This window comes from Formica exsecta, unplaced genomic scaffold (assembly GCF_003651465.1).
Source record: "Formica exsecta isolate Colony F162 unplaced genomic scaffold, ASM365146v1 scaffold115, whole genome shotgun sequence".
Lineage (NCBI taxonomy): Eukaryota > Metazoa > Arthropoda > Insecta > Hymenoptera > Formicidae > Formica > Formica exsecta.
In genome coordinates, this window is record NW_021848490.1 from 2,214,007 (window position 1) to 2,226,603 (window position 12,597).

Here is a 12,597-nt window from a genome sequence, read left to right on the forward strand (position 1 = left end):
CCTTTTTTTTGGACCATCCTCAGCGCAATTACAAAGTATATGGAATATATTATATTAAAAATGTGACAGCAATAATATGCAGAACAAGAGTGAGTCACCCATGTTGTCAGGTGGTAAATGTTATATAATGTAATTTCGAGACAGAAAGAGACTGTCCGATAAAATATATGACATTAAAAAATAACTAGCAATATAATTATACCGAACTTGAGTGAGTCACCCATGCTGTACAGAAGACAAATTGCCTCACGGAAAAAAAAAAAAAAAAATTAGCTGCCGTAGCTAAAAACTGCGTGTGGTAATTAGATTTCAGTCGTAATATATGGACAGCAAACATCTTAGCTGTCACATCTATTTATTAGGTGCAACAGCAAACATCTTAGCTGTAATACCTATTTATTAAATGCAACAGCAAACCGTTTTGCTGTAGTTTAGAAATTTATTTTGCAAACCATGATTAGCTATGGTAGCGAACATTTTTTTTCCGTGCTTCTGTACAACATAGGTGACTCACTCTTGTTCTGCATATTATTACTATCACATTTTGATATAATAGATTCCATATATTTTGTAATTACGCTGAGAATGGTCCAAAAAAGGGATCGAACGTACGCTTTTTGTGATTTTATCACATAGTCAAAATATCAATGTAATTTGATTGTAATAAAATATATGCGCACAAATTACCGCGCTGGTTCTTGATTGCCTTTTATTTCCACCCCCATTAAGTTAGCCTCCCCCCCCACCAGCGCTAAATAAGTTTTAACTTATATTAAAATTAGGTGCTTTTTGAGCATCTAATTTTTTAATGCTATTTTATATTTGTACGCAGTTCGTTTCCGTCCGCGGACGGGAACGGGCGTGTTCATATACGTTATGCGTGTGTCCTTTGGACTTTATTTTTGAGTTTCTTCCTCTCTTAAAGAGAAATTTTTTCTATTTGTTACTCTTAACTAGTTTTTGGCCGAAATCCGATCCTACTAGATCGGATGTGGCCATAAAAGCAAAGGAAGAAGTATATTTGTACACGTCACGCGACCGAAGTAAAGAGTAAAGTTATATTAAATAATTAGGTGCTCGATAGTTACTGGTATCAAAATATTCGTTAATTAATATTATGTCGAGATATCTAAACGCCGAATTAAGTGCTCGATCCGTTTGGCAGGATTTCGAACTTAAACGTCTGTCGCGCACACGGCCGTACAAGAGTAAAGTTATATTAAATAATTAGGTGCTCGATAGTTAATGGTATCAAAATACTCGTTAATTAATATTATGTCGAGATATCTAAACGCCGAATTAAGTGCTCGATCCGTTTGGCAGGATTTCGAACTTAAACGTCTGTCGCGCACACGGCCGTACAAGAGTAAAGTTATATTAAATAATTAGGTGCTCGATAATTATTGGTATCAAAATACTCATTAATTAATATTATGTTAAGATATCTAAACGCCGAATTAAGTGCTCGATCCGTTTGGCAGGATTTCGAACTTAAACGTCGGTCGCGCCCACGGCCGTACAAGAGTAAAGTCCTATTAAATAATTAGGTGCTCGATAATTATTGGTATCAAAATACTCGTAAATTAATATTATGTTAAGATATCTATGCGCCGAATTAAGTGCTCAATCCGTTTGGCAGGATTTCGAACTTAAACGTCTGTCGCGCACACGGCCGTACAAGGGTAAAGTCCTATTAAATAATTAGATGCTCGATAATTATTGGTATCAATATACTCGTTAATTAATATTATGTTAAGATATCTAAACGCCGAATTAAGTGCTTGATCCGTTTGGCAGGATTTCGAACTTAAACGTCTGTCGCGCACACGGCCGTACAAGGGTAAAGTCCTATTAAATAATTAGATGCTCGATAATTATTGGTATCAATATACTCGTTAATTAATATTATGTTAAGATATCTAAACGCCGAATTAAGTGCTTGATCCGTTTGGCAGGATTTCGAACTTAAACGTCGGTCGCGCCCACCGCTCTACAAGAGTAAAGTCCTATTAAATAATTAGGTGCTCGATAGTTACTGGTATCAAAATACTCATTAATCTGGGGGGGCTAACTTAATGGGGGTTTTATTTCCTTCGTATGATATATTCATAAGAGCCTTTACTAGTTAATTTGTAACTAAATAAATAAAAATGAATATTGAATCTCTGAACTAAGACTTTCTATTTTAGGAACTAGTTATATTACAGTTCTGCCGTCTATTCCTACCGCGGGTTTGACTAAAAACGATCTTCCAAAGCTTATGGAGCAAGTGTACGAAGTTATGAACAAAACTTTTGTGGAATCTACGACGGAATGTCTCGAAGAACAAATACAAAGTTTTAAGTGTGAATAATAAGAGTAACGCGGAATTATCATTGTCCAAAATGTAATCTGAATTAATTGGCGAATTCGCAATTGATGAATTCAAACGGTACTTTTTGAGATTGCATGTAGGAATGATTTTCATCGTGTTGTATCGAACAATTTTTCTAGACGTGCTGTTTTTCAGCGCGTTCTTTTCCATACATTTATGTGCGCATAAAGAAATCTTAGCTCCTAACTTAATAAGAGTCATTTAGATCTTTACATGCCCGTCGATCGATTAATGGTAATTGTTTTTTTTCGGCATTATTACGATAACGACATAAATTTGAGATATGTTATATCGACCACACTGCTCTTCCATTATTTCTTATACGAGTTTATTTTTAAATATCAGAAAAAAGAATTTTTCGCGAAACTTAAACGATTTTTCATCGATGCGATTTATACTTTTTTATACCTCTTGCAGAAAAATTTAATTTATATAATTGAGGTTCTCTCTCTATTCCTAAGTTCTATATTATCGTGCAAAATGTGACGTACATTTCTAATAGATATGCAAAATTGTACCTGCTATAAAATCATTCAGTATGTATAGATCATCTCATATGTTTATGTATTCCAATGTGTACATATTATATTATGAGATATATGATAACTTTACATTAAAAAATTCAATCTGGATATTTGAAATTAATTGTTATTTCTATTGTTCTCTATATGCGCGATTAATATGTACTATTATATTTTCTTTATAATAAGAGAACAATGTTTTTTTCTATATTTAAGCAATGTTATAAGTTTGTAAAAATATATTTAATTTTTTTTCAAATATCTGAGATTGAATTTAGGAGCATTGCGACATTAATTAATGATTAAATAAACAATATCAATAAAATTGTCCGCCATTGTATTTAATGCGTCCATATTCTCGTATAATGTATGCAAAGTATTTTTTCCGAAATCTTAAATTATGTTGAAATTTTACTATTTATTCCCATGAGACTAAATATATAAACGGAGTGCCATGTACATACTTATATATAACGTGTTTTCAATCTTATTATAAAACTGAATCCTGTCGAGTATATATTTGCAATGTATTCATGTACACATCACATGTTTTAAGTTTAAATTATATTATAGATAGAATGAGGAAAATTGCTTTTATTAAGTAACATAAATAATTAATGCGTTATTAGGAAATAATGTATCAATAATGTATATTCTTTTTTGAATTCGTAATAACATATATGAGAGAAATATCGAACAACATCTGTATAAATGCATTTTTGCAAATGTGTGATTTATGTATGTTTACGTGTATTTTCTCAAGAATAATGTGTTAAAACTACAATAAATTATATTTTAACTAATGTGGTGCACACATTTGACGACAATATTATAATTCCTATTTCTAACCATTAATTATCAGAAGATAAACGCCGAAGATGATAAAATACGATGATATAAAATTACGATTATGAAAATATCAGGCAGTAATATTCTCGAGTTTTTCAAGACAGTCATAAAGTCTGCCCGATACATTACTCATATCAAAATTCAATGTTTTAGATGGAAAATGAGAATAATTAGTAAGATAAGACATGAGAGTTTTACGTTTTTCAGCAGAGATGTGATTATAACAAAATGGACAAAATGCTTTTACGGATCTCCAATTGCGCCAGTCCTCATCGTGGTCACATATTTGACCCAAGAGTTCTTTCGAGCGAGCGATAATATCTTCTCTAATCTGAAATGCAAAATAGATATTATGTCTCTTGATTCAAGACCAAATTAATATTTGCGATGATGAAAGGTCCATCTCGATGATGTAAGCATTATTTTTTCTCGTAACTTTTTTTTCTTCATTTGCATCCATCTTGCTCATATTTCTTACATTTGCATAATCAGCTAATAACGACAACCTGTTTCCTAGATGATTAAAATAGGAGAATTTCCTGGTTTGCGTCTGCATATTCGTTTTCATCCATCCCTGAGTTATCGTTTTAGAAAAATTAGTATATCTCGTCCTGCTCGTTCTTTGACATGACTGATCTAGGCTGTCGCTTTGTTGAAACTTTGGATTTAAAGTCCTTACAGGTATTTTTTCATTTAATATCGGAGTTGCTAGTGCAGGAATAGCACATTGAACCTGTTTATTCTTGTTTTTTAATGACCAATGACCGTCGATAAAATTCTCTGTTTTATATTTTTGATTTCCTTGATGATTCTCTTCAGGATTTATATATTTTCTCTGGGACAATATGTTCTGCAAACATGATATTTTACACAATGTAACATTATTAAAAAAAATTTGTATGATCTTAATTGTAATGTCAGGTTTTTCTAGTCAAATAAAAACATTAATATTAACTTACCTCTATTATTTCATCAATTTTTTCCTTTTTTTCATTTATGTGTCTCCATAAGGAAATTATATTGAAAGACGATTCAGTCTCGTTTCTAAAATTTTTAATTAAGTCATTTTTCGTTGTGTTCTTTTTGTTTACAATATATGTTCTGGCTCTTCTTCGCTTGGAGAATTCATCGATGTTTTCCGAATTGCGATGATCGTTGCAAATCTTAACTTCGAGATCCACCGAAAGCGAAGAAGTTGAAGATTCATCTACTCTAATTTTAACCGGCGAAAAATCCGCGAAACGTTCATCATTTTTCTCTCGAGCCGTATCGACATTTACAAACCTCGGAAAATTATTCTTTTTCTGAAAACTTGAGCACTTGTGTGTCAATTCGTTAATTTCATCGTCTACTTTCTTTTCCGGTGTACTGCATTTGTATTTGTTGCACGGCAATTTGTATAGTGCATAAGGACATTGTTCCCTACAGGAACATTTTTTATATTTTTTTATTTTATTTGCCAAAAACATTTGTTTCGTATGATTTTTCGATAATACGCCTGTGAATCGATCTGAATGAATCACAGAACGATCATTGCTTATCATTGATAACGGGCTCGCTTGCGTGCTATTTTCTATCACGTTTTGATATGGAAGATTAGGTAACCTTGTCTCGTTTTCTTGCCATGAGCATGTAGCAATCTCTGTTTGTGCAAAAGCATTGGATGATAATGACGTGTCCGCCAAATTACTTAATTCTTCGCTTATATCAGTGTCTTTAGTTATGTCCTCGTTCTTTGTATCTTTGAGAGACTTCTGCTTTTCCTCTTTTTGCAGAACGCATATTTGCAATTGCTGTTGATTGGACGTCACACATTGGTGCTTAGTGCTTTTCGGGGATTTTCTAGTTTTTCGAAAGCTTTGTATATTTTTTATAATTTTATTCTTAAAGAATTTCAGTCCACCATATATTGTTAAGGATCTGATTGTATGCTCCGATGGCTTATGATCCCTTTTCCTCTTACAATGAACTACATAATTCGGAGAAGTTGAGCAAGATTTCCAAGCCTAATAACCAATGTCATAATATGTTTGTCATTTATATAACATATTACAACAATTATCATAATACGTTTTTTTCATTTATATAACAATTTACATAACAGAAATAAAAATTTATATGTAAGAAGATATAAACTTACATAAAAAAATAGAAATGCATTGTAAGTTTGTGTAAGAAAATAAATTTTAATTTTTTTCTGTAAGTTATATATAATAAAAACTCAACACTACCTGTGCTTATACATTTTTATGTATAATAAAATATATACAACAAGTATATCACATATATTTAAATTTTTTATAACCGTAGCAAATATTGCATAATTATTGCTGTTAAAAAAATCATAGTCCAATATATTTTATATGAATACCTCGGTATTCTTTGCAATTTGATGAGTTTCATCGATCCTCGTACAAATTCCAGTATTACTAAAATATGTTTTCATATTTTGCAATACAGTCGGTTTGACATAATCAACTTTGTTATTTTCTTTTATAGGCTCAAAAAAAACTGTCTCACGATTCACGTTGACGGATGCTTTTTTCAAATCGTTTAATGCCATCCTAAGTTCGTTCACTACATCTGAAAGAGCTTTCACTTGCTCGAGTATTTGATTGAGTTTATACTGATCAGGATGACAGATCTTTTCTGACATAATTCAAACTTTTTACTAATATTCTAAAAAGAAAATATGTAGTGTTCTTTGTGTTATATTGCATGACATATTAATATAATTTTCACGTTAGAAATTATTTTGGTTACATGGTTAAGTTACGACGGATTTTCCTCATCTGTCATCCATATCAGTTTGTTTTTCTTACATATCAGAATATATCACGGTCGTACCGCGGAATATATATAGTAGAAACATTCGAAAATTGTTAAGAAAAATGTTCGCGCGCGTAAACAGATTACAGAATTTATTATTTATTTTTAATAGACATATAGTTGTAAATTACATATTAAAGAAATATGGATTGTTAATTCAGATTATTGAAAAATTCTACAGCATTGTATCTGAAAAATATTGCTATGAATGATAAATATTACTAATATTCAATATATACATATGTATATATAATCTTACATTGTTTCATATTTTGTAATAAGCAACAAGGAAAAATTTTGTCTTTTCAAAAATAAAATATTAGAAAAAAATATTGACATTCGTGTAACTCGGAGAAAAAGAATTAATATTTTTCATTCATGTTTACACGCTGTTTAGATCGGAATAGCGTATTTATTATTATATATTACCGTCTTTTGAATTGCCTCTTCTCCATCTTGTTTGGTCGATATAAAGACGCATCTTAAAGAGAATGGAAAGAGATTGGCACCTTTTTCGCTTGAAAAGAGTGCGGAGGTATATTTCGTGAAAGAAATAAAAGGCCTGTTCATAATCACAACAGATATTATATAATAAATCGTATTTTTACAGTGGCAGATACAATGTAAAATGAACAAGGATACTTTTACGAAATATACACGCATTAAGTCGTACGTTGATCCAGGAATCGACCGGCGACACTATGTACAACACAACCACGGAAGCGTGCGCGATGTACCAATTGGCAGGCAACGCGGTTGCACTTTTGAATTTGGCACGCGGTGCATCTATTCGCCTATATACTCTTGTCCCGGCGTCTCTTTCTCTGGATATGTAAATGTGTATATATATGTATTTGTGTGTTTGTGTTTATATATGTCTATATGTTATCCACTTTTCTAAATGCACTCATCTGTTTCAGTCGAACGAGACACCGGAACGCGTCCTGGCTGATCTCCACGTTTTTCCGGGCGCGGTAAAAAGGATAGTCACAAACGAACAAGACTCTTTGATTAAAAGTTACAACAAAAGAAAAAAAAACATCGAATGCCCGGATAAATCGCAGAAACGTTGTAAAAGCGGATATAATACCAGCCAAGACGCCGCTATCACTCCTTCTCGATCCTAGTCAAATGAACCATGTGAATTAGCGTACATCGACCAAGAAACGTAAAGGAAAAAAAAAAAACAGTAAGTACGTAAACGTGATAATATTATAACGAATCACTATGCTGTGTTATGTACAAATTTTTCCTCGTTCTCTCTTTTTCTTTCTCTCTCTCTCTCTCTCTTTCTCTCCTTCTCGAGGAAACGAACGAAATAACGGAAGAAATATTTTTCAATTTCAAAGATAATAAAAATGAGAGAAAAACACGAAAAGAACAAATAAAAACGAAGACATCGACGACATGCGTCGATTAGCGATCTTGCGCGGGCAACGATCTCTCTACGTGTATTAATATTTAAGTACATTGATTAATCGATATTCTCTTTCGATAAGTACCGCAATAAGTACCCAGCGATCATTCCCTGCTGCTACTTTACAGTGTTCGTTTAAATTTCTTCGCGCTTTTAATTTTGTTATCTCTTGTTACCTTTTGATTTTCGGGACGGACGGAAGGTGGCTCGAAAAAACCAAGTCCATTTTCGCCGAACAACTCGCAACGATGACGGCAAAAACTTCTCTCGCAGAAATAGATGAATATCATTCGCTTCCATAATCGTCAATAACAATGTCTTCTAAATTATTTATCTGATTAACAATAAGATCTATTACGCAATCGAAGCGGTAATACTTCTTAAACAATACTCGTCGTATAGAAGAACATCGATATAGGTACGCTTCATGTTCGCAACGTGGCTATATCGAAATAAATAAATAAATTACATTAGATGTAATTTGAAACGCGATTTTAATAGGACATTGCAATCAAATCGCGCGATCAAAAACTTATGTCGTTCAAGTATATATCTCGGTATGGAGTATTGCAGGAATGTCTACATATATCGTAGTATTGTACTACGTACATACTTATCAGAATGACTGCAAGTATATGACAATCTGCTATTCTTAAAAGTAACGCAAGAATTAAGAGGAGCCGTATAATATAAAACCCGCAAATAAATTATAAGTCACAGATCTTATATGATCGCGCAATATTATTGCGTCTCTTCTTAGAGTCCCCGCAAATCATATATTTATAAGATATTATTACACTTCGATTAAACTTCATCTAGGAAGAATTTCTCTCGCCTCATTGCTGAGTCGCCGGTTTAATAAATGATTCCATTACGCTCTCTCTTTCTCTTTCTGGAACTTCTTCATACGTTCTCCCATGCCCCTACACTGTCGCATCATACTTTAAATAATTAATCTATATACAATGCATACACACTTGCGCGCCTCAATTATCCTTCTTGTGATTATTTCCCTTGGCCTTCCTCGACATTTACCCTCGATCCGTTTCGAAAAACCGAAAGTGCAGCCGTTAACTTGAAAGACAGAAAGCTGCTAGAGGCGCAATACTGATATCTCGCGGGACGCTATCAATTACTATATGGGATTGAGGAAACCCATTTGCACTCGACTGCAATCAGATCGTAGATATGAATTCGCACTTCTTCGAGGATCGGCTCGGCAAACGATTTTCGCACAGCTATTGCTATTACAGAGCGGAAGCACCGTCTAAGGTCCTCGAGGAAATCGTTCCGCGAGCGTCGTCCTCGTGCAAGAATTTTCTCATCATCCTGCGATCCTCCGTCTTTCTTTACGATAAATGCAACACGATCGTGTGTGTGTATATAATAGACGACGATAGTGTAAGACAATATCTCCGCTATAACTTTCAACAGCTAATCTTTACTTAAATAATCTATATGGGTGTTTTCTGCCGGCTATACAGGACGATAAAGTCCGCGGTACCCGAGCTCACGATCGCTCTTATTCTCTGTTATCGCGCGGCACGACAACCTTGAGCAAATCCCTCACGATACCTCTCTTCGACCCTGTTCGCTTAAGTACTGGCCACTTTCGCGTCAATATCACAGTCCCTCACGCGGATGTTAATCCACCTGCATAATGACATTTCACGTACGGTGAAATGTCATTCGTCTATCTACGTGCTCGTCTGACAATGAGCCGGGTGAGCCAGCCGGAAATGCAATTCCTTTTCTGCGAAAGGTACGATTATCTCGCTTTGTGATCCAGCTCGCGGGACACGATCACGAAGAGCGACTACACTACGCTTAATTTTCTCTCTTAAAAAAGAAAAAAAAACGATAAGGGTGCAGTGTAATCTTGGGTGCGTACAATTTCGTTTTTCATGCAGAACGACGATAACCGCTCGCGGTTCGAGCCTAACTCTACTCAAGATAATTGGGATATCCAATTACGATATATCGCGTGACAGACATTGAAGTATAATTATCGGTACTGTCGGGAAATCCATTGGTATTACGCGACATCTATTGCTTCTTCTTAACCGGCTGACGAGCTATAAGCCGGCTGACGAGCTGTTATTATTCGGTGCGTGAAATATTGTGTATCTCCCGTCACGTCATCTCCCGAACGTATGCTTTAATGCATTTATGCGTGTACCATTTTTTTTATTTTTATTGAGGTCGTTAAGGCTGTGCGCGTATACTTATCTATCTATAAAGTAATTTACGCTGATATCTTTTTTGTGCTGGTGTAAGGTTCGCTGCTACTGTCGTTGCTACTAAATGCCGACTCGAAAAGAGAAAGATCGTCACGCTCCTTCGAGACCCGGCTTCTCTTCGGGTCCCGTAGAGAGAGGACTCATACTATCCAACCGGAAGCTCGACCGCGACATTACGCGCGCGACAGCATTCGACGGCATTCGAGATCGGGTCGAGGACACGGCGGCTCACGTGTAATATTTTCGATCAGGCGCGACGTCGAAGCGCGAACGTGCGTGTTGTCGCTATGTGTTCGAGCGGAAATACTTGGCGACGTTGTTAATGAACTCCTGACGCTACAACTGCACCTGAAACGCCTGAGTCGCGTTCGGCATAATGAAAGGATTCGTCGTCGTGGTCGATTGCCGCAAATTTCTGGCGGCGATTTCCGCCCATTCGACGTCGAAGGGATCGGAGGGTCCTCCTCTGGAAGCCTGGCCCATCGCGGCTGATCCGAGCGAAAGCGCCCTGGCGTGAAGCGGAGGTGCTCGTCGAGGACTGGCAGGTACCTGCTGCGGTACCGGCGACGGCACAGAGCCGGTTATGCTACCCAACCATTGTTCTGGTTTCGGTAAACCGGCTGCCGTGGAAAGTGATTGTACCTATTGAATAGAGAAACTCGTGAGAAGATATCCCTGAGTATTTATGTAGAATATTATACGTACAATGGACCAAATGAAAAAAAAAAAAAGATTCTTGTATGTTGATGTTGCAGGAAATAAAAGTTCTCAAGAAGATGAAAATGGGCGAATTGAATACTCGGTCTTACCAATGTGAAAGGCAAAATATTTTCAAAGTGTGACAATGTTTTCAATGATTATAGCACTATATTTTGTTTCAATGAAGTTCTATTTTATTCGCGAGATTTGTATGAAGATTGTTCAATTTTGACGGTTTGATAAAAATATATATACATTATACATACTTACACTAAATACATATATATTATTTTTTAGATATTTTATTTATAAAATATTGATTGAAAAATATTTACAAAAAATATATAAAAAATGTTTACAGCATCTGATCTTTTTGTACATATTTTACAAATTTAATTTTAACAAAATTCTAAAGAATTTCGCTCAGATTAAGAGACTTGTTTATATTCTACCGTAGATGTTTAACTTACTAAAGCTGTCGAAACACCGGTTGCCGATGAAACTTGAGCGACGTCAGTTGAAGTGGATGCCGAGGTTAATGCCGAGGAGACGGACGCTACGCTGGCACTGGGAGAACTTGTTTTCGGTGTCATTGCTGAATTTGATGGTATCGGCGATCTGTTCACAGTCGGCGTAGGTGTGTTTCTCAAAGAGGACGTAGAAGTTGTGCTAAAAGCAGGGCTGGCTGCCGATGGTGGCGTGCCAAAGGCACCTACACCAGAGGAGACAGGTGCCGGTGTGCTCATAACGACCGGAGTGGGCGCGTTCGTCCTTGGAAGAACGGGACTCAAGTTGCTTGCCTTAAGAAGTGGCGTGAGCCTGTGGTTCGACGCGAGAACAGGGGATGCTGACTCTTGCCAGCTGGGCCCGACGTGATTCAGACCGCTGAGCTCGTCGCTCTTGTCGTTGTTGTTGTTATTAATGCTGGGACCATTCTGCAGTTTTATCTCGTCCAACGAGCTGCTACTCGTTACTGAAAAGGACGCAATCGCCAAGTGAAAATTATGATAAAAGTACGATTTTTCAAATGTGTCATCGCGATTGACCAACATAGACAATGAAATAGGTAACTTTTATTGATTTTCCCGAAAAGTCATACCTGGAGGAGAGCTAGTAGTGGCGCTCATGAAAAGTTGTTTAGCGATGGAAGTAGCGGCAAGCTGAGATGACGGCATTGGTCCAAAGTCGTCGCTGCTCGAGAGCAGAGAAAGCCCTCGAGAAAGCTGCTGACACATTGCAGAGACGCTGTCCTGACCACCGGGAGATATTTCTGGTATTGGACTCACTGCGGAGAAACAGAAGAAATCAACTTTAACAATATATTTAATTGCAGTCCGAATTCTGCAACGTGGTGCTGGGATGCAAAAGGCATGCTACAGGATGTATAAATATACGTGTATTGGGATATAAGTATAAAGTGATGAAGTATATACAACAGTCTTGAATGTTTTTTTTTTCAAGCACGAGCAAAATCACGGAATACGATTACGAGGATTCTAGCTACGCGTTTGCAGTGTCGTGAAGTCTGTTTTTGTCTATTAACGCAGTTGTACGGAGTACCGTGTATACGGAAAACGAGCACGTTTAAGGATACATCGAAGAGCAGGCAACAATGGGGATTAACAGAATAAGGAGTAATGACCTTCGTCATATCCTTCGAACTCTGTT

General features: G+C 35.9%; 3 protein-coding genes across 7 annotated transcripts in view; 1 reads left to right on the plus strand and 2 right to left on the minus strand.

Moving 5' to 3' along the window:
* Window positions 1-3,695, plus strand: part of LOC115237629 (1-acyl-sn-glycerol-3-phosphate acyltransferase alpha-like) — an 11,362-nt gene extending 7,667 nt beyond the window's left edge. Inside the window, exons 5-6 of the mRNA XM_029810807.1 lie at window positions 1,798-1,840; window positions 2,190-3,695. Coding sequence (XP_029666667.1) covers window positions 1,798-1,840; window positions 2,190-2,353 — 207 coding nt within the window. The 3' untranslated portion in view covers window positions 2,354-3,695. The remainder of the gene's footprint in view (window positions 1-1,797; window positions 1,841-2,189) is intronic.
* Window positions 2,706-6,748, minus strand: LOC115237637. Its single transcript, XM_029810813.1, has 4 exons — window positions 6,107-6,748; window positions 4,704-5,750; window positions 4,181-4,594; window positions 2,706-4,075 (listed from the first exon to the last, which is right to left on the minus strand). The coding sequence occupies exons 1-4, from the start codon at window positions 6,398-6,400 to the stop codon at window positions 3,815-3,817; spliced, it is 2,016 nt and encodes a 671-aa protein (XP_029666673.1). The 5' UTR covers window positions 6,401-6,748; the 3' UTR covers window positions 2,706-3,814.
* Window positions 6,749-7,138: 390 nt separating this feature from the next.
* The window catches only part of LOC115237985 (protein numb), a 75,489-nt gene continuing 70,030 nt past the window's right edge, over window positions 7,139-12,597 (minus strand). For 4 of the 5 annotated variants that reach the window (XM_029811470.1, XM_029811461.1, XM_029811444.1 and 1 more), the window contains 4 exons: window positions 12,572-12,592; window positions 12,029-12,214; window positions 11,400-11,902; window positions 7,139-10,872 (listed from right to left, as the gene is read on the minus strand). In XM_029811470.1, the coding sequence (XP_029667330.1) occupies window positions 10,567-10,872; window positions 11,400-11,902; window positions 12,029-12,214; window positions 12,572-12,592 (1,016 nt within the window). In that variant the 3' untranslated portion in view covers window positions 7,139-10,566. The remainder of the gene's footprint in view (window positions 10,873-11,399; window positions 11,903-12,028; window positions 12,215-12,571; window positions 12,593-12,597) is intronic. The other variant, XM_029811453.1, reaches the window with a different exon arrangement.

Bases quoted from the DNA above. Each gene is read 5' to 3' on its own strand.
- LOC115237637 (XM_029810813.1), bottom strand. From the start codon at position 6,400: ATGTCAGAAAAGATCTGTCATCCTGATCAGTATAAACTCAATCAAATA. The intron at 5,751-6,106 runs TAAAATATATTG...ATTGGTTATTAG, and splicing joins AGAATACCGAGGTATTCATA to GCTTGGAAATCTTGCTCAAC. The intron at 4,595-4,703 runs GTAAGTTAATAT...TCATGTTTGCAG, and splicing joins AAATTGATGAAATAATAGAG to AACATATTGTCCCAGAGAAA.